This window comes from Antechinus flavipes, chromosome 2 (genome assembly GCF_016432865.1).
Source record: "Antechinus flavipes isolate AdamAnt ecotype Samford, QLD, Australia chromosome 2, AdamAnt_v2, whole genome shotgun sequence".
Classification (NCBI taxonomy): Eukaryota; Metazoa; Chordata; class Mammalia; order Dasyuromorphia; family Dasyuridae; genus Antechinus; species Antechinus flavipes.
In genome coordinates this window covers 226,303,681-226,325,283 of record NC_067399.1, presented here as the reverse complement: position 1 = coordinate 226,325,283, position 21,603 = coordinate 226,303,681, and the positions used below count along the sequence as shown (strand labels likewise).

Below are 21,603 nucleotides of genomic sequence, written 5' to 3'. Positions count from 1 at the left end.
CCTCTAACTATAAAATCCCACAGAATTCTGTTCAGGGCCTTTTTCTCTTCTCCCTCTATACTACCTCACTTGGTGAAATCATCAGCTCCCATGGATTTAATTACGATCTGTATGCTGATTACTCTCAAATTTACCTTGCTTGCCCTGATCTCTGAAAACCTAGAAAGGGAAGGAACTGTTTCTCTCCTGCCCCCTTTTTTTAATATCCCATGTTCTTAGAACAGTGCCTGGTACAATGCAAACACTTAACGTTTACTGGTTGATTCTGCATTTAGCTTGTTGTAATTTTCTAAATTGTGCTCCTGGCTCTGCTTATATTTTGCATCATTTCTTGTCTTATCATGTATATCTATATTCATTATATTCATCTTTTCTTTTTATAAAGCTGTAACATTCTACTATACTCATGTGCTACAATTTATTTAGCAATTTTCCAATTGGCTCCAAAAGGGGAAAAAATGAAAAGGAACCTTCTTCTTCTCTGCAGGCGGTGGGAGGAATATAAATGTGGAACACTGATTATATCAGACTCTTAAAGTGTTAGCTAGCTTTGCTCAGTTTTTCTCCCTATTTTTTTTGAATATTTGCTGTTAAGACTTTGTTCTGAAGGAAAAGATTACAATGAAATATGGAAGTGAATATTTAAAAAGTTATCAATAAAATTTCTCTTATTAAAAACATTTCAATAACATTCTTTTAAGGAATAGCTTGCACTACTCCAATGACCAAAATTATAAGCTTTTAAAGTCTGTAAGTGGAAAGTGATTATTTTTCACACCATTTGGTTCTCAGCTTGGTATGTAAAATACTGCACAATCTGGCTCAAGCTGACTTCTCAAGACTTATGTCTGTCACAAAATGCCTTTTCACACACCAGCTTGATGTTTCTAGAATGTGGTGTTACATCTCCTACATAAGTATCTTTCCTTTGCCTGGAATGCACTCCCTCTCTCCTCTGTTTTGTTTCTTAAAATCTCCCTTTAAGGTTTAACTTTGGGGACCTCCTGTGAAAAACCTCTTGGATTCCTCGTTAGTACACTCAACTTACTCAAATTATCTTGAAATAACTTATAATGTAGATTTCTACTATGAATTTTAAGACAGGGCAAAGAGGTCTCTCTAACTAAATTTTTACTTTTTCACTATAGGTTACAAATCAGATTAAGATATATAAATTTTTTAAATGCCCGTCTGTTAAGTAAGTCAGCCCACCACATTCTCCTTGCTCCTCTATGAAAGTCACTTTATGTTGTTATTTGGATGCCAAAAAAAAAAAAAATTATACTTTTATTTTTGACAGCTTTACTTTATGCATTTTTAAACATTCAGAAAAAGATCTATAGCTTCAGACTGCCAAAGGAGTCTATGACACAAAAACGTTTAGAATCCTGGCCCTGGAGGAAACTCCTGCCAATATTAAATTATCTACATTAATTGGGAAGTCTATATAATGTCAGATGACAATACTTTTAAAACCACTTGTATCCAGATTTAGAATATATTTTTATGTTTACATCTGAATACAGATGGGTCTAAATGTTCTAGGAATTTAGTCCATGCTTATTTGCTATAAAGAGACAGGGATAATCCAAATTTCAAATATGTAGTCAAATGCATATATTAATTAAACAACTGTATACAATGGGTTAAATGCTGTGGATAAAAAGATGAAATAAGATAAACCCTTAAGTAGCTCTATTTCATTGGGAAATAAGAAAAATACATATGGGAAGGGCCAGAGCTCCTTGAAAGATTCAAAAAGGAAGAGATCACAATCCTATTTATAGTTCATTTCATGCCCAAGTGATGGGGAGGGATTGTTGAGACAAACAGAAAAATCAATGTTACAAATAAAAAAACATGGAAGTTAAAAAATAGGGCAGGTCTGAAGAGAAAAATAAGAAGTTTCATTTTCAACAAGTTAGAAGTAAGATAGTAGCAAGGTGTAAGATAGAAGATCTATCTTCAAAACATGAGTGGAATCTAATGCTTTAAAGTTTCCAAGTTGTATATATTGGTTTGTATACATTAACACATTTAGGCTTCATACCATCTTTTGGAGGTAGATAGCATTATGATCTTCATTAAGGGATTAAGTGCCTTGCCCAAAGTCAAGTAGTTAAAGGAGACCTTCAGGACTCCAAGTTGAGGAGGAATTCTTTCCATTACCCTCAAAATGCCTCTTTTTGCTGGGAATGATCAGAGCCAAATATAAAAGATCTGGCAATCATTTACATAAAAATAATGAAGCCCCAAGTGAGAAATTGAAAATTGCAAGGGAGAGGGTATAAGAAAAAGATAAGATGACTAAGATCAATACCTCAAGAGAATGCAAGAAGCAGCCAAGAGAGAAAGAAAAGGGGCAATCTGAGAAAGAGGAGAAGGAGGAAAGAATGGCATTACTGAATCAAAAGGAAGAGTGCTAAATAAGTAAGGAGAGCAAGACTAAGATTGTCAATAGCAAGAAATTTCTAGCAATTCCTATTCTCAAGTTTTTGATTGCTGTTCTGCTTAGCTTCATGTTTTGTACCCTTTGTTTTCCACTAAATAAATAATAAATAAATAAATAAATAAATAAATAAATAAATAAATAAATAAATGAATGAAATAAATAAATTCTTCAGAGGAAAACATGGCTGCAAAAATTTAAAAGTGATAACTGATCTTAAAATCCTAACAACAATAGCTTAGTGCATACATGTAAAGTATAAATCACTAAACAAATATAAACTATTATTGTATATACTATCTTGTTTGATCTTCAAAACAATGAAGCAGATACTGGTTTTGTTTTGTTTGTGATTTATTTTGTTTTTGCTTGAGAAAACTGAGGCTCAAAGTACAAAGTAAAAGAATTAGCATTTTGACTACAAGTCTAATACTCTTTTATACCACCTCATTTCCTTATTCTGAGATAAGTATTGTTACCTCATAACTTCAAGTTTGATAGGCAGCATAAGGTAGTTAAAATGGCAATCAATTTAAAGTCAGTGTTTTTGATCTATCTGAAACTCATTATTTTTGCCTTTAATATCCAAAGTCAGACTTTAACTTACATTTGATGACACAAGTCAAAGTCAAGAAAGATCTAGAAAATGCTCTCTCTATAGCACTGTTAGCCCTTCTGAAGAAACACTATTAACAATTTACTAATCGTATTCAGGCAGTTATCTTAAATATTCTGGGGGAAAAAATAAGGATAGGTCCTTTTAAAAAATGTTTACCAAGCATCTGATGATGAAGGAGGACATAAGATGGAAATTCAACTCTAAATTAATGAAAAAGAATCACAGAAAAGCCAAATAAGAGGCATCAAGAGGTAATGTTTCAAAAAAGCCTTTTGGCTCAGCCGCAAGGTCGATAAGGTATAACGCTTAAAACAGCAGGCCAAAAATCATGAGAAAAATGACTAAGAAAAATAAATAAACAGCTTAACTATGGCAAAGAGAGCAAAAACAGTCTCTGAAAAGTTAAAAAAAATCAACAATGGACCGATTATGCTATAAACTGTTAATGAGCCAGGAAAATGAGGCAAATGATAATTTATCAATAACTGATAAATTAGAGAAATGTCAAAAAAAGTGACAATGGTTTTGACTCTGCATTGTTCAATGACAGCAAAATGTAGAGAATGCATTTCCCTGGATTCAGGAGACAGAGTTTTTCAACATCTACCCCAGTGCCTTCAGAAAGGCTTTAGCTGAACATGGGTGGATTTACCTTTCCTCTTCCACCTGCTCTTTCTGCCCTCCTTGTTGCTCCCACCATCACTACTGCTGCTGCTGTTCTCAGAACTTGGGGAATCTGATTGGCCATCGCTGCTCTCTTCAGAACCTTCTGATAACTCTTTCACACCATCTGGAACATCTTTCTGAAAGTAAAAAGTCAATTAGGGTTAGTGACTACTGAATATTTTATTTACCATTTAAGAGAGGTATGAGTCAATCAGAAAGTCATCTGGCTCAAAGCTACAAAGAAATATTTGAACTAAAGTCCCACCTTTGTTACATTAGCCTGATTAAGTCACTTAACCCTTTATTGCTCTATACAACTTTATGAAGATCCTAAATTACAGAGAAAGCACTGACCTGCATTGGTAGATGGAGTTCTCTTTCCTGGAAAAGTTCTCTATACCAATGAAATCACTGGTTCTCTTATAAGATAGGGAGCAATAAGGAACTTAGGTTAATTTAAGTTCTCAGTCATAGCAACTGGTATAAAATTACATCTTCTGATTACTAATAATACATCTCCCAAAACATCATGTTAATCTTTTGCATTTTTTTTGTTTAAATATAATTACAAAACCATGATGATCCATAAAAACAGCATATCCTACTAAGAGAAAAATGGGTTTACATTAAAAAGCAACATTATCGTTAGCTACAAAAAACTGCAAGATCACAAATAAGCCATACATCAAAAAAGCTCCTTGATTTTAGAGGCCTGGCAACTTGCTTCACCTTGACTGACGATACCCCCTCTACCAACAGAGTTCAAACCACAACTTAGCATATAGTTTGTGAAGAAAAAGTTAATCTTTCTAATGACAAAATAGAGATAAGCCTTTGTAAACTTAGCTAGCTGGTCCTCAGACAACAGTATGCTGCCAGGTTCATGTTATAAAAAGCTCTAAAGCATTTAAATTAGCTACAGCCAGAGTTGTGATGACATTCTATTTCTTTCCAGTAGCTGTTATCCTGGGAGGGGACAGGGGGGGCAAGATATTTTAAGTGGCTACTTATTAAGATCATTTCCTCTGTATAAAATGATCTTCACTGCTTTAGTAAGGAGAAAATCTTTATTTCTGATTATCCTACTCTCATCTCATGACTTTGTAGTCATCCATCATAACATTACTTGATGTAATCTTTACAAATCTATGCCTGTATCTCTTTCTTTCACCCTTCAAAAACATGATTCATTCCCTCTTCTAAAAATAATTCCTTTTTAGTGCTGTTAACTCAAAGAATGGAAATAAATTATTTTTTTCCTTGACCCTCACAATTTTGAATACCAAAAATAGGTTCAATCATGTCCTAAATAAAGAACCACAGATATGAACTTTGCCATCAAACTCTGGCCCTTTGGCACATGTGGCCTACAATCTAACTAACTGCCATAAAATGGACAAAATTATGAACCATGTATGGTGAAAGAAAATTCAGATTACAGCATACAATGAGTTAGTTATGTTTTTCCCATCCAAATAAAAATGTACCTTTTCAGTTTTCACCAATCTATCTACTCCAGGTAGTGATTACATTAGATAAATACAATTTTTTAAGAGGATCGTTAAGATGACTGTGGGAAATTTTAGAGACACTTATATGGGGATTTTTTCCAGTTTTTTGGATCCCCTTTAAGGACATACAAGTAAAAAATTATTTCCTAAGAAAGTAAACTTATCTATCTCTGGTGGAGAGAAGTAGGGGAATACAGAGCACAACATATCATCAGAGATACAAACTGGCATTTCCCCAAAGAAAAATAATTAGGCATTTATGTAGTTATAGAATAGTTGTACCAGGATGAGGGACATGAGATTGAGTAAAGCAGTCACCAATACCTCTGAGAGTTTCTGGAGAATGACTACATACAAATAGTGCTTTATCATATATGGAAAAGGCCAGGTCATGTCCTACAGACATGAAAGGAACTAGAAGGAAATACTGATATGAAGTGAGCAGAACCAGGAGAGTACTGTATACAGTAATAGCAAGATTATGAGATGATCAACTATGAAAGACTTAGCTCTTCTCAGAAATACAGTGATCCAGGACAATTCCAAAAGACTTAGGATGGAAAATACCATCTACATCTAGAGAGAGAATTACTCTACAGAGACTGAAGGTGGACTGAATAACATTTTCACCTTTTTTATTGTTTGCTTTCTCTTTCTTGTGGTTTTTCTCTTTTGTTTTGATTTTTCTTTCACAACATGTACAACATTAAAATATGTTTGAAGTGATTGTACATGTATTTCTTGCTATTTAAAGGAAGGGGGGTGTAAGAAAGGGAAGGAGACAAAAATTTGGAACTCAAAAATCTACAAAAAAAGAATGTAAAAACTACCTTTACAAATTAATTGAAAAATATTACTGAAATTAAATTACACACACACATGCATGCACATGCACACAGGTAGCAAGATACAAAAACTATTATTACTATTACCTAAAGTCCTTCAGTCTAAGTAAAAGTAAATAAAGTAAAAGTAGCAAGACTTTCTTACAATGAATGGCATTCTTCCCCAGGAGTAGAGGGCTACTGAAGAAGGGATGATATCAAGTTATATAACAATTAGAAACCAACTTGGGAATAACTCTGTCCTGAGGATAGCTTTGACCTCCAGGATTTTAGTTAAGTGAAGATCATAATTAAGGGTGATTGATTGCTAACCAAAGCAATTTTTAGAAAGTTGGTTAATTTTTAAGAGAACTATGACAAGAGTCCTGGAACTATATAGAAACTACTTTAATATCTCATGGAAAAAGTGTTGATTTGCATAATTCTTTCACGAATAAAAAAAGCAAAGGCACAGTTTGCCAATATCTGTTTTGCAAGATAATATCTTTAATACCATTAATTTTTCCCTATACTGCCATGGAAGGCAAAGGAGAAGGATAGAGAGCAATACAAGAGCTAAAGAGATAAATGACAGTGATTCTTTCATCTTTAGAGAAAATTCTGGTTGCAGAATACCAAGTTTTGAAAGCCTTAAAAATTACTTGATTAGCAAAAAAATAAAAATAAAAATAAAAAATTAAATGTTATTTCTTTCTGAGGGGGTAGGAGGAAATTAATTTCATCAGGATAAGAAACTCTTGATGAGAAGCACTTTTTTATTTTACATTGAGTTAAAGTAAAACATTAAGCTATTATCATATAATTACTAATTATGTTGCGAGATCAGGGAAATACAATGAAAATCAATTCAGTTAAGTCTTGTGGAAAGAAGGGAAAGAAAGAGAAGAAAACTGGCAAGACTCTGAAGCAAGAGTCTTCAAATTTTTTCTTATTTCATTTTTCTACTTTTATGACCACCAACCTGCTTCTTAAAAAAACCACCAATCTTTTTTCAACAATGAGGTTGAGGATAATGCCCTGTTTAATGTCTGGGTGATGAGAAAATAATGATAATCCCAAGTAGGAATAGGAAAAAGTTTGTTCAATATGTTGGGATATTTTTGGCTTTTGTTGAATTTAAAGTGTCTACGGGATATCCTTTTTAAGGTATCTAATGGGCATTTGGAGATCTAAATCTGGAGATGAGCATAGAGATTAATGATAATAGAACTGAGAATCATCAGCATAAAGATGATCCTTGTGTCCATGGGTTCTTCTTATGAGAATAAATAAAAACTTATCAATTATGTCAAAGAATACAGAAAGGTTAAGAAAGTTGAAGACTGAGAAAAGGCCATTAGATTTGGCAAGAAATCATTGGTAAAGTTGGAAAAAACATTTTTGATTGATGGGTAAAGATACAAAGTTTAAATGATAAGCAGAAATCCAATAGAATATCAAGTCCTTGAAGTTAGAGATAGTCTTACTTTATTTGTATCCTAGTGACTATTAAATTGTCTCAGCATAAGAAGTTGCCTAATAAATGCCCACAGATTAACAAGATCCATGCACTCGAGGGTAATATAACATAAGAGGATTCTCCTAGGATACCCAAAATCATGCAGCAGATTGAGTATTCTAGGAAGGAAACTGTTGCTGCTTAAAGAACAAATGGACAGAAAAGGCCAATTTCATATGGGTGTATTTAAAAAAATTCAAAAGCCACCGTTTTCAATTATCAATTATCTACTAAAGCAATATGCAATATGTTAAGGAAAAATATAATTAATTAAGACTCATATGTGTGGTTTTCTGATACTTTAATTTGCTATTTTTCCTCAGGCAACATTAGTCTGGAATCTTCCCCAAAATTGCAATGACACCTTACTGGTGTCAATGAGGCTATACATACATAAATTTTATTTCTGATATAGTTTTCAGATAAAAACTAAACTTTCATTTCCTAGTAGTAGTTTAATGCTCCAGTGAAACACTGTTTTTTTTTTGTTTTTTTTTTTAACAATTCAACTTCATGACACTGGGCAATTCTGTAATCAACTTACAGCCACCAATTAACCTCCACTTATTGACAGAGAAACAGTATTGATAAGGAAGGCTAAATTTAGTGACCTCTCAAAGAAGCATCTCATAGACTTGACATCTATCAATCTGATAATCTGATAGAAGTATTTGAAGTCCAGTTAGCTTCCATATGAACACCTCTACAGATGAACAGTTTTTAACCTTTTAAAGTCCAACTTCTCAATAACTGCAAAAATATCTAGAAACATTTCTTCAACAGACAGTTACCTTTAGAGTATACACTCCCATTCTACCTGGAACCTTGTAGAAAATCCCTTCTTCCCCTCTGGAGTTGGTGTGCAGCATTGCATTTAGACATGCAAGGGGAGATGTTCCACTGAATAGAAGGGAGAAAAGGAAGAAACATAAAGATTAGATTTTATTACAAGGATATTTTCACAATTTATTTTTAGTTGGCCAATATTCATTTAAAGGAATACTCTTTTAAAATCCAATAATCTACAATCATTATTAATATAACAGATTTAGAACAGAAGTCAATTTTGATAGCTGTTTGAGTACTGTATATAAAAAGGCTTTTTCCTTCCTATTTCCCAAGATTTCCATAAAATTATTCTCATACCTACACAGTATCTAAAGATAAATCTAAGCAAGATTGTTTTTTTAAAATTAAGAAAAGTCCTAATTTGTATATTCTGTCAGCATATTACCATTGCTTTATCATCTCCATTTAACTTCAGTTGTTTCCCCGCTTCCTCAAAGCATGCTTAATATTTGCCCCATCCTCAAAATACCTTCCATTAATCTATCCATTCTCACTAAGCATTGTTCTCTTTCTTTTCCCCCTCTTTTTTGCAGCTAAATCATTTGAGAAAAGCCATATGCAATAGAAACTTTCAGTTCCTTTTTCTCACTCTCTTAAATATACATTGATTTTTAATTCATTCTGCCATTCAACTAAAAGTACTTTCTCCAACTTTATAATGATTTCTTACTTGCCAAATCTAATGACCTTTTCTCAGTCTTCAACTTTCTCAACCTTTCTGTATCTTTGACACAGCTGATCAGTTTTTATTCTCATAACAGTCTATGGGCACAATTCTACTATCATTAACTTCTATGTTTATCTCCAGACTCAGATCTTGAAATGTTCATTAGACATCTCAAAATGGATGTCCCATAGTAACTTTAAATTCAACAAAAGCCCAAAACATCCCAACATATCCAAAAAACCTCTTCCTCTTCCTATTCAGAGTTATCATTTTCTTCCCATCATCTAGACAACAAACAAGGCATTACTCACTCTTATCAACTCATATCCATCTGTTGCCAAGGAGTGATTTTTACCTTTATAGAATCTTACATATACTTTCCTTGTGTCCTCTGACACAGATATCTCCTTTAGTAAAGGTCCCTCTCACCTTTGATAGCTAGTCTATTGCCTCCTAGTTGGTTTCTCCCTCAGGTTTCTCCCAGGCCACCCTAATGGATCCTGGTCTAATGCAACATCCTTCTCTACCTGATCTCCCTGACTCAAGTTTTTCCTGATTCCAATTCATCTTCTACTAAATGTGATTTTTCCCAAAGCAAGACTCTGACCACTTCTTCCTACACCCCACCCCTAATCTTCCCATTAACTCCAGGATCAAACAGAAAATCCTTTTTGGCACTTTAAACCCTCCATAACCAGTCCCTGTCCCACATTTCCAGTCCTATTACACCTTATACCTATCCCTAAGTCCTCTCCCAAATACCCTGCAATTCAGTGACATTGATCTGCTTAGAATTTCTTTTATAAGACATTTATCTAGGGTCACAGCATTTTCACTGGCAGTCATTCATGCCTCAAATGCTTACCCTTATCTCCACTCTCTAAGTTTCTTTCAAATCTCAGATAAAATCCTTTGTCTTTTCTTTATTGATTATTGACTGAGCCTGTATGAGACTTGTCCATAAGTGTTTGCCTGTTGTTTCCTCTATTACTCTGTGAGCTCAAGAGCAGGGAATATTTTTTGCTTTTTTTGTAATCCAAGCACTTAGCACAGTGTCTAGCACATAATAAGTATTTAATAAATGTTTATTTACTGATAAATAAAAATGTCCCAAAAATGTTTTAGTAAAAGAAGGTGACAGCTGAATCCAACAAGCTAAAAAATAGTTTTCTCATCTAAGACTATTAAGGCTACCATAAAACCACTTTCTCTAGCTATCAAATTTTTTATTTAAAACTCCTCTTGAGAAAAAAACATTTTTTTCTGGCTCAGGCATAAAGTGTCTCCTTCCTACTCCCCAAAACTAGTGTTAAAGAACTTTTTTTACAACACTGTAAAGTATTTTAATTATCATTCCCATTTTACTGAAAACAGAGGTTCTGAGAAGCTAAATGACTTGCAAAGATTATGTGGTGGTACAGATGGTACAGTGGATGGAGTGCTGGGCCTGGATTAAGGAAAACTCATCTTCCTGAATTCAAATCCGGTCTCAGACACTTACTGGCTATATGACCTGGACAAGTCACCTATCTCTGTTTTGCTAAGTTTCCTCATCTGTAAAATGAGCTGAAGAAGAAAATAGCAAAACAACTCCAGTATCCCTGCAAAGAAAACCTGAAACAGGATCACAGAGTCATATATAAATGAAATTACTGAACAACAATACTGAGAGTGCCTTTTAAATGTAATGACTAGTTCATTAAATCAAAAGATACAAAAAAGATAATCTGATTTAGGAAGTAAATAGCAGTCAAAGTAGCTAAGAAAGGGATTTGGGCCTCCTACAACTAAAGATAAAAACAACATGACTCTATGAGGAGAGATTCTACTAACAAAGTCCAATAAGAATACTGTAAGCTGTTTTTGCAAATGTAATCAAAAGGGCTTTAAAAAGGAAGGGAAGACAGCCACCCAAGGAAGTTATAATAAAAAATTAGCAATAAAAAACCCAAAATTTATAGAAACACCCATCAAATAAAGGAGTCAGTAGCAAAACTCAAGGCATCAAATATCCAAACACAAATGTTTAGGCAACAATCAAGAGAACTAGAAAAATTTAAGGAGATAAATTTCACCCCAATTATATCGGTGAGACTTGGTGAAATGAAAACCATGCTTTCTCAAGTAATTTATGAAGAGGAAAGCTACAGAACAATGGCTGACATATCAGGAATGGAGGATTTTTTAAACATTCCTGAGATTTGTGTCTCTTGTAGGCAAGAGGGACACAAAAATAGACAGGGGAATATTAACAATAAAAGAAAGTAGGCGTGAAGGTAAAGTCAATCTGTTAGAGAAGATGAAAAAGGATGGGATCAAGGGTACATGTACAGGCTCTGATCAACTCTAATTGTCATGGAAGAAAAGGGTTATCCCTTCATGTGAGATAATTGGGGAATACAGTGAATGATGTGAAATGAAGAAGAGCTCTTGGTGAATAGCCTCATTTTTTTTAGTGACATATTACGTCCTCAGCAGAGAAAACAGGAAGAAGCTTAAGAGAAGAAAAGCTTTTCAAATAGTTGTGAAATATGGAATCTGTTATGGAATAGCAGGATTGACTTGCTGTTATGAAGGCTAAAGTGAGATTAACTAAAATGCATTATAATAATTTACAATAATGCTGTAGTAGCAGTATTACTCCCATTTTACATAAGAAAGTGACTCTCACATGGACACACAGCTAGTTATATCTGAGGTAAGACTGGAGGTATGGTGACAGTGGAAGACAGATTCACTGGGATAAAAAACTGGAAATGAAAGCAGGTGGTGGCTGTGCTATGAGGGAAGAAGAATGTGGAATTAAAGATAATTCACAATGACATAAACCTTCAGTTACATAGCACTTTAAAAGTACTATCAGAAATGCCTTGTTATAAAGTGGTCTGGAGAGAGACCAAATAGGTAAAATAAAGAGTAGAAAAAAGATGAAAGTATTAAATCACAGAACCACCTTAGAATCAAAGACATAAGCAGAAAAAGGATCTCAGAGATTCTAGCACAACCCTTTGCAAATAAAACTGAGCCAGATAATGAAGACACTATTCTATTAGCTATATTAGATTTTTGCAGAGGTACATGATTTCAGTTTGGCCCAAAGCTTCAAACAGGGTTTGAGAACATCAAGTCTTTTTGCCAGTGAAATAATGACAGCTACACGAGCATTCTTATAATGAACGTTTTACTGTACCTTTTTTCCCCCTACTTTTCAGATACTTCACTGGATATCATCTCATTGGTAATAGGCCTCTTATAATGATGTATATTCAACTCATACAAGCTTTATTCTATATAACTGAATATGCCATCAAACCTTTCACTACCATCTTCGTTCTCTTGCCCTATTTCTATTTCCCAATTTCTAGATTGCTGTATTGCTTTATAAATTTGTTAAATCACAAATTCTGTTTTATTATTATGCTGGACAAGAATTGTTGAGGTGGTAATAATCAGTATCATAAAAAGGACAAATCATGTAGAAGAGATCACTTGAAGAACTACCGCTTTAACATAATTATTCTAAAATTCAACAAAACGATTGATAGGAAATCACCACATTACCCAGAATTCTGAAAAAGTGTCTGGTTTTGCTGTTCAGTTTCCCCATCTGTAAAATGGATATGATAATAGTACCAACTTCACAGATTGTTGTGAGGAACAAATGAGATAAAATTAAGGGAGAGGATAAAAGTGACAAATGTGGTCTTCAGAGAGTAGGAGGAAACCCATCTTATATACGTCAAGTACTTTGCAAACTTTAAAGCCACCATATGAATGCTAGCTATTAATATTCTGCTGGAGAGCAAAGTTAAGATTTCTAAAGAAATCTTTGTTGATTTAGATGAAATATCATTAAAAAGGAGAGAGAGGAAAAATTACCATAGAACAGAGGAAAAGTACCAGCTTCACTGAAACAATAATTTTGTTACCCAGGTAACCATAACTAGAATAGAAGGTAAGAAAGAAAAGTCTTAAGTAGACTAAGGAAAAAGAGCCATGTGCCATTTTCTCAACAATGAGAGAGAAAAGAACTTTATTGTTTTATCTAAAATTAGCTATTTATTGTGAGATAGTAATGAAGAAATTGTCAATATGAAGGAAAAAGTATCTAAGGAACTTTGAGTCCAAAGTTCCTCTACAATTTCCATCAATTGCTCACAAAGATTCTTATAAAGATCAATTTCTTATATAATATTAATTTGTATTAATTATTTTAATAAAAGTTTATTACTTTATAGAAAAGTAATATTAACTGAATGGATACTTTATCTCACAGTCATCACCATTAGGAATGTGGATTCCTAAGATTGCAAAGACTCCACTGCTAGAAGCATATTTCACCATCTACCTAGTTGACAGCCCAATTTCAGACATACTTCTTGGAAAGAACAAGAGGGCAGGTCATGTAAATTCAATTTCATCAAGTTAACAGCAACTTTCCAAGACTTACATGTATGTGAAGGGGTAAAAGGTAGCTAGTTACCTGGGTTGAAAGTATAAATACAAGCTGATGCCATTAAAAATTAAACATGGCATAAGAAACAACAACATTTGGCATAATACATATCATGAATGAGATTAGAATCTAGAAGAGGTCAAAATATAAACAAGTAACTATCAGAAAAATTAAAATAGAGAAAGTGATCCAAAGAAAGTACTATGAGAAATCTGAGGAGAGAGCAATTACTTCAGAGAACATTTTATGAAGGAAATCAACTGCTGAATGAAGTCCTAAAGAAAGAATGGATTTTAACATGACAGGAGCAAGGCAGATATTTGTTTTAGGGGTGAAGGATGAAATAAAATCAGAGGGCAGGAAGGAAGATAGTAATTCAGTTAAGCTAAAATTTGAAGAGCCATAGTATGAAATAAGCCTAGGTGATAAATGCACTTAAAGTCCATGCAGAGAAATTTGTACTTTATTTGGTAAGCTGTTGGTAATAATGGAAAATTTCTTGGCAAAAGGATAACAGGAATAGATTGATGCATTATGAAAATCAGTTTGGGAATACTGTGATACACATTCAGGAATGGGCAGAGAGCTGTTTTTACAAAACAGCTCAATATGTCAATCAGTTAAGTCAATAAATTTCTATTAAGCATCTACTATATGTAAGCACTGTGGTAAGTGCTGGGAATATAAAGTAAAATAATAATATAAAAGGTAAAAAAAAAAAAAAAATTCCTTCCTCTCAAAAAGCAAATGAATACATTGGGAAAGGCTTCCTGGAGAAGATGGGATTTAGTTAAGATTTGAAGTCAGAGAAACTAGGAAGCAAAGATAAGAAAAGAGAGCATTCCAGGGTTGGGGGAGCAAGAGGAAAGGTGGAGAACACTGCCAGTGAACAGACACATTTCAGGCTTGGGGAAGCAAGGGGAAACATGGAGGACACTGCCAGTGAACATACACATACAAATGACGTATCTTTTTCATAGGACATCAAAAGATCCAGAATAACTGGATTGCTAGGGCTGAGGACAGTAAAAGTAAGGCAAGAAGTTGGAAAGAGGATGGGAGATAAAGTAGATAATCAGAATACAAATCAGGATAGCAGTGGTAGAAGTAAAATTTATTGGACTATCACACAATAAAACAAGTGCAAAGAAATGCTATATACATAAATGTATATTTTATTCCACAAACTTCTCATGCAAGAGAGCTTCCCTTAAAAAAAAAAAATCAAGATTTTAGAGAGGCATGGAGAGACATGAACTAATGCTAAATTAAGTGAGAAGAATCAAGAAAACTGTACACAGCAGCAAGGAGATTATGTGATGATCAACTGTGATGGATGTGGCTTTTAATGAGGTGATTCAGGACAATTCCAAAAGACTTGTGATGGAGAGAATCATCTGCATCCAGAATAAGGACTATGGGGACTGAATGTGAATCAAAATATAGTATTTTAACCTATTCTGGACTGTTTGCTGTCTAAGGGAGAGAGGCAGGGGAAGGGAGGGAGAATAATTTGGAACACATTTTGCAAGTATGAATGTTGAAAACTATCTTTGCATGTATTTTGAAAATAAAAATCTAATTTTACCAAAAAAAAAAAAAATTCTTTTGATCTAGGTTTAGGTCTAATCACATGTCATTTAGTTTTTTTGTAATGTCTGGGCTAGCTCTCCGGAAGGTCTCAGGATGGGCCTTGGTCTTTAGGTAGAAAAGTGAAGGAGGCAGGCATTATGGGCCAGAACTCTGAACTTGAAACAAAGGATTGAAACAAGATGCTAAGTCAGTGGAATTGACAGAGACAATGACTATTTAGCAATTCTCTAGTTCAATACATGTACTTAGCACTTACTATAGTTTCCACAAGATTTAGACCTTTAAGAGAGCATATATAAGCTAGGAGCCTCAACTAGGATCCAGTCCAGGAGATTCAGAAGCCAGAGCTCGAGCTCTAGGAACCAAGACTACAGAAGGCCTCTAAGAAAGCTAATTGGGCTGCAGGAAAGGAGACAAGACTTGGAAAGAGACAATAAAGGATTTAGGCTTTAATCCATGGCTGCACTTGTGATTGCTGAACTAAAAGGAAGACTGCTCCCAGAAGCCCCTCCCAAGAAACCTGCTCCCAGAAAAGATTACATTTTAAAGAGAATATTACAGGCAGGAGAGCTATCATAAGGCTAGTCAAAGATGAAGTCTGGAGCCTGAAATCTTCTCTGTGGCTGAGAGAGGTTTGTGTCTGAGACTTTCTTAAATACTTCAGTACGATTACATCACTACAACACATTGAGCATGTGCAACCATTACATCACCATATCATATTAAGTATATATTTAGAGAATCATTATCTCACATTGAGTAGGTGCTTAACTATAAATACCCTGCTGTCCTTGATTCAAGTACACTTTTTCAGAGTTGCAGTCCTCTACATTATTTCTTTTTTTAATGTAATTTTTTTATTTTTAACTTATGAAATAAAACCAGCATTTCATAGGATTAAAAATAAAAAGATTTAGATGAAACTGCAAATCTATTATGTACAACTTGCTATTCCTTTTAAATATATGAAGAAGTTATGTCACTTTCAAAAAACAAACAAACAAACAAACAAAAAACAACAGCACTACAACAACAAATAACACACAAAACTCAGGATTACTCTGAAGCAGCCTATACTATCATGATAGTGGAGATGACATACTTAAAATTCTATTTCATAATCCATCAATGCGTTTTTTTTCCAATCAAAAGAATATAAAACAGACTTTGTTTCTTATTTGTTGTAATAATGCCAGTGTCTAGAAACATTGCCTTATCCAGATATTAGATGTTTGTTGAATTGAGGCTTCCATTTTCATCGATATACTCTGAACAATACCAATATACTCTGAACAATACAAGGTTCAAATACCAGCTTCTCTAAATAGAGAGCTTTTTGGACTCGGGAATGCATATTATGCTTCAATCTTTTTTAAATATAGCAAATGTAGGAGTTTATTTTTCTAGACTGTACATTTTTGCAAGAGTTTTGTTGTTCTTTAAAACGTTGCTGTTCTTTTTCTTAAGGGGTAAGGGAAATGAATGGGATTTCCTTTTATTTGAAAAAAATTTAAAAATATTAAAAACATCATCATTCCACTTTCAACCTTTTTTTTTTTTTTAACAGAATTCCTGGCTTCCTTTTAAGAGTCAGTTCAAAAGGCCACTTTCTACTATTTTCCTCTAACATCACCTTCTATCTACTCGGTATTTATCCTATATGTAATGATTTAAAGAAATTTAGTCTTACATGTAGTGTTTTACAGACGAGCTTTTGAATTCTATTCCCAACTCTTAGCAAAGTACCTCATATATATAGCAAATGCTTAATAAATACTTGCTAATTGGTCCACTGAGTTTCCTTTATCTCTTGGAAAGCTACTTTAACCTCAATTTTAGAGACAAATAATAAGATTTAGATCTGGACAGGATTTCATCAATTTTCAGGGCAATAAAGTAATACTAAAAAAAAAAAAAAAAAAAAAAAATCAAGATAATTTTTTACTTTCACTTTCCTTCTCATTCTAAATGTCTGATCTTTAACTTTATTCTTGCTATTACCTTAAATCGTTTTATTACTATATTTTATTTTTATAATATATATTTTAATATTATTAATATTAATTAATATTATAACAATTAATTAACAAAAACTAACTAAATAAATAAGGTAATAATGATAAAATTAATATTAATAAATATTAACAATATAATATTTTGTTGTTATAAAAATTATTTTTATCATATGTAAAATGGTAATGTCCATTGTTTAAATCTTTAAATCACATCTTTAAATCTTTAATTTAAATCTTTAAATCACATCTTTTAAAGGGAATACATTAAATTAATCTGTCATTAAAAATTAATTAAAAACCTCTGCTTTCAACATTATCAAGCTATTAACTTAATATAATAAAAAACAACATTCATAGCACCTCACTTTGGATTCTTTATCTAAATTCCTATCTTCTTCACCTAAAAGCACTTAAAATTCCTGCACTTTGCTCCAGATCCTATTTCTTTTCAGTTTTTATGTTTGCACTCTTCATTAGGTCCTCTCTCATCTTCATCATTCTTTATCAAGTGACTATTTCCTTATTACTTTCAAACATGCCCAACTCTTAATTTTCTATTTAAATATCTCTTTCTTTTCTCAAATTTAATTTTAAAAATCCTCTTCTTTCTTCTTACAGCCAAATTCCTAAGGAGAACTATGACAGACTTAGCTCTTCCCAGCAATACAGTGATCAAAGACAAGCCCAATAGAGTTGGGAAAGAAAATGCCATCAACATCCAAAGGGAGAATTTTAGACACTGAAGGAAGATCAAAGCCTAGCATTTTCATCTATTTTTTGTTTGTTTTTCCTTCTTCATGTTTTTTTCCCTTTTTGGTTTGATTTTTCTTTTACAATAAAACAAACGTGGAAATATGCTTAAAAGGATTATACATGTATAACCTCTATCAGATTGCTTGCTGTCTCGGGGAAATCAGGGAAAGAGAAAGAAAAAATATGGAACACAAAATATTACAAAAATGAATGCTGAAAATTATCTTTAAATGTTATTTGGAAAAACAAAATATTACTGAGGAAAAAATCATAATTATAAATCATAAAATAAAATTTATAGTTATTCAATTTTAAGGCAAGCTGGAAGTAATAAAGGTGGAGAGGCAAAAATGCAAAGTTAGAATTAATATTTAAACAAAACAAACGTTTAAAATCCTTCCTTACTATTAGAGTTATCCAAATGGGATAAGCTGCCTCATTTCTTGGAGGTTAAAAACCCTTTCCTCAACGGAGATTTAAAAACAAAGGTTGGATAGCAATTGTCATACATGTTATAATGGAGATTTATTATGGATATGAATTAGTTCTTAATCTTTGAAGGTGGGGGTCACAAATCCTTCATTACTTGGTTAAGTCTTTACCTTCTCAAAATAATATTTTTAAATGATAAAATAAATAGAATCATGAAGGAAATTAATTATATCAAAACATAGTTATCAAAAATATTTTAAAAACCAAAACCTCCTAGTTTAGAAAGTCAACAAACTTTCAACTCTGAAAAATCTGAGATTTAAATGTGACAGGCCATAGAGAAGCAATCTGCCAAAATTTCTAAGATAGAATCTCCTTATACAAACTTGGCAAAGGAAGGACTAGCTAGGAACTTAAGGGGAAACTTTGAAATAGCTAAAACAAGGTTGATATGATTCATCTCTTAATCAACTAAGATGAAAAGAAATCTTACTTGAGATAAAAGGTGCAATATGTGATAACTGAATATTAGATTAATAAAAGTTACAGGAACAGTTGACCAGAAAGCAGAGAAATAAGCTTGCAAAATCCTATCTGGCCATCAGAGACCAAAAAGTACACAATAAGTAAACTGTCATTATTTGTGAGCATTTATTGAGTCATATAGTATGTTAAGTACAACATACTAATGTTATGATTCTGAGCTTCCACTCCTCAGTTTGTACAATGTGGTATTGATAGCTATTTTGTTTAGATTAAGTACAAGTAAGCAATGCCTAGAGGTACCATGAGTTTGTTATTAATTATCTACATGACCATGAATTATTTCTCAGTTTTCTCATGAGTAAAAAAGTTACACAAGAGTATCTCTATGTATCCTGTTTCTGAAATAAAATATTCCGATTATTAAGTGCACCTTCATAATTGGCACTGAAAAAAACTAAAATTAAAACAAGTTAAATGATCATTACTTGATATTAAACCACCTTTTTTTTTTTAATTGCTGTTTTATTTAATATTTCTCATTGATTCCGGGTTAGGGCTATCAACATTTAGTTGTTAATTAGTAGCCAACATCAACTTCCCCAAGAAAGAACTAGGATACTGAGGGTGAGGAGGGAATATTTACTAATCATCCTTCATAGTCAGGAGAGTACAAGCAGTTCTCTCCTTTTGAGAAGCTACTTTTACTCCTTAAGCAATCTCTGGAGCATCTAAGCATTCAAATATTGTTCAAAATGCTTTAAAGTTCAAATTTATCTTATTGTCTTCCTCAGAAGGGAAATAATATCTGAAGGAGATAACTATGCCCTTCATTCTTACATTCTAATTCTAACACATTTTAACAACCTAAGTTACACAAGTATGACAGAGAACCAGAGTGAATTAGGCTTCTAAATTTCAATCTTAATACACTAACTTTTTTCTTTAGTTTCATTTTCAAAAATTAGTTTTATATTTTTAATCCTTGAATCAACCTTTTATCTTCATTTTGGAAGTATCTGCAAAACTGAGGAAAGCTAGCTTCAATTAGCCAGTCTTTGCCCATAAGGAATTTGGAAAGAAACCATACATACAGATAAAAAAAAAAAAAAAAAAGACACTAAGACTCAAGAACTAAGCAATTATCTCAACATTATACAAAAATATTTCTTTGCTCAAATATAAAAATATATTTCACATAATGCTAGAATTACCTCTGCATTTCCATACAGTTTAGCTTTTATTTCATCTACTTAAACACTACTATAAATTTCATGCACGAAAACACATAACAATATATTTAGAAACTTAATTTAGTTTTATAGAACTTTATATGGTTTTTTAAAGTGCATTCATTTTTGGGCTGTTATTCAAACTTGGTAATTTGCTTTATGATAATATTACTTTAGGAAAAAAGTAAGTCTTACCTTCTGGAATTGTGCAAATCGAAGAAAAGGGGAGGAAAAAAAAAAAGAACAGTCCTTTAATTTTTTTAGAAAACATAATCAAAAAACAAATCTCTACTCCCTCCCAGTAATACCCACCACCCTTTGAGCCAACGTTATTCCTACTGTACTTTAATGATCTGAAGATAATACTTTTTTAAATTAGAGAAAATAAAATTTTTTGAGGAAAAAAATACATAAAACATCAGGTCATACATAAAAGTTATCACAGAACTTAGCTGTTCTAACAAGAACTAAACAATAACTTTCTATGAACCACTTTAAAAAAAAAGTTAAAAATAATGCAAGTACCACCTAATATTGGGAGAAGGTTCTTATTGGAACTGCAGAATGAAGATGAATAAAAAGAGCACTGTCATCTCTTAGGGCTATTTTAAAGCAATTTGCAATGGTTTTCTTCTCCCTAGAATTCTTCTCAAGGCTAAACAATGATGAAAAAATGTTAATTTCTTTCAATGAGTTAAAAAAAGGTCTTAGATATATGGCAAGTATTTTTAATAAGCATTATTATCTTTATGTATGTCCAATGACCATCTACCTTCATTTTGAGGATAAAGCTGCTAAGAAACTCTCCAATTATTTTTTAAAAATAATACACTTTAAAAAAAAAATCACATTTATAAAAGAAAATCACTCATAAGTAACATTATACTTGCTTCTGCCTATAGAAGCCAAATTAGAAACAGAGGATACCAATGGACATGATGTCATTTCCCTCTTGAGAACACAAGTCTTGGCTTATTCAGTATAGAGTTTTGAAGCTAAGGAAAAGGATGTCAAGAAAATATATTTTAATATACGAGGACATTAAAGCCACTGGCTGCTGAAAAGAGTATGCAAGGGCTGTTACCTGGTCAAGTTGGAAAAATGTCAAGGTTACTTATTAATACCAAGAAAACCTTTTAGATGTAAAGTAAGGAAATATAGAATTTGAAAAAGAACATTGTACACAATTTAAAGTAGAGTCCTAAATTAGTATTTAATTAAGCCATGATTTGTAATTTAAATATTAGTGGGAAAGGCAACAACTAAAATGATCTGTTTCTTTGCTTCTCTATGTTTTCTTCAAAGACATATTCTTTATATTTATACTTGTTTTAAAAAAGAATTCTACTTGAGAACATCATATATAGCAACAACAATATATAATGACAAATTCTGATAGATTGGCTCTTTTCAACAATGAGGTAATTCAGGCCAATTCTAATAGACTTGTAATGGAGAGAACCATGTGCATACAGAAAGAGGACTAATATGTGGTTTTTTAATTGTGGGTAGGGATAAGGGAACACACCAAGAAC

At 32.6% G+C, this 21,603-nt stretch overlaps 1 protein-coding gene across 2 annotated transcripts in view; it reads right to left on the bottom strand.

Moving 5' to 3' along the window:
• ASXL2 (ASXL transcriptional regulator 2) overlaps positions 1-21,603 on the bottom strand; it is a 145,379-nt gene that overhangs the window by 58,324 nt on the left and 65,452 nt on the right. Inside the window, exons 4-5 of one of the 2 annotated variants that reach the window (XM_051976344.1) lie at positions 8,380-8,488; positions 3,721-3,871 (exon numbers count right to left, since the gene is read on the bottom strand). In XM_051976344.1, the coding sequence (XP_051832304.1) occupies positions 3,721-3,871; positions 8,380-8,488 (260 nt within the window). Of the gene's footprint in view, positions 1-3,720; positions 3,872-8,379; positions 10,239-21,603 lie in introns of those variants that run through there. The other variant, XM_051976342.1, reaches the window with a different exon arrangement.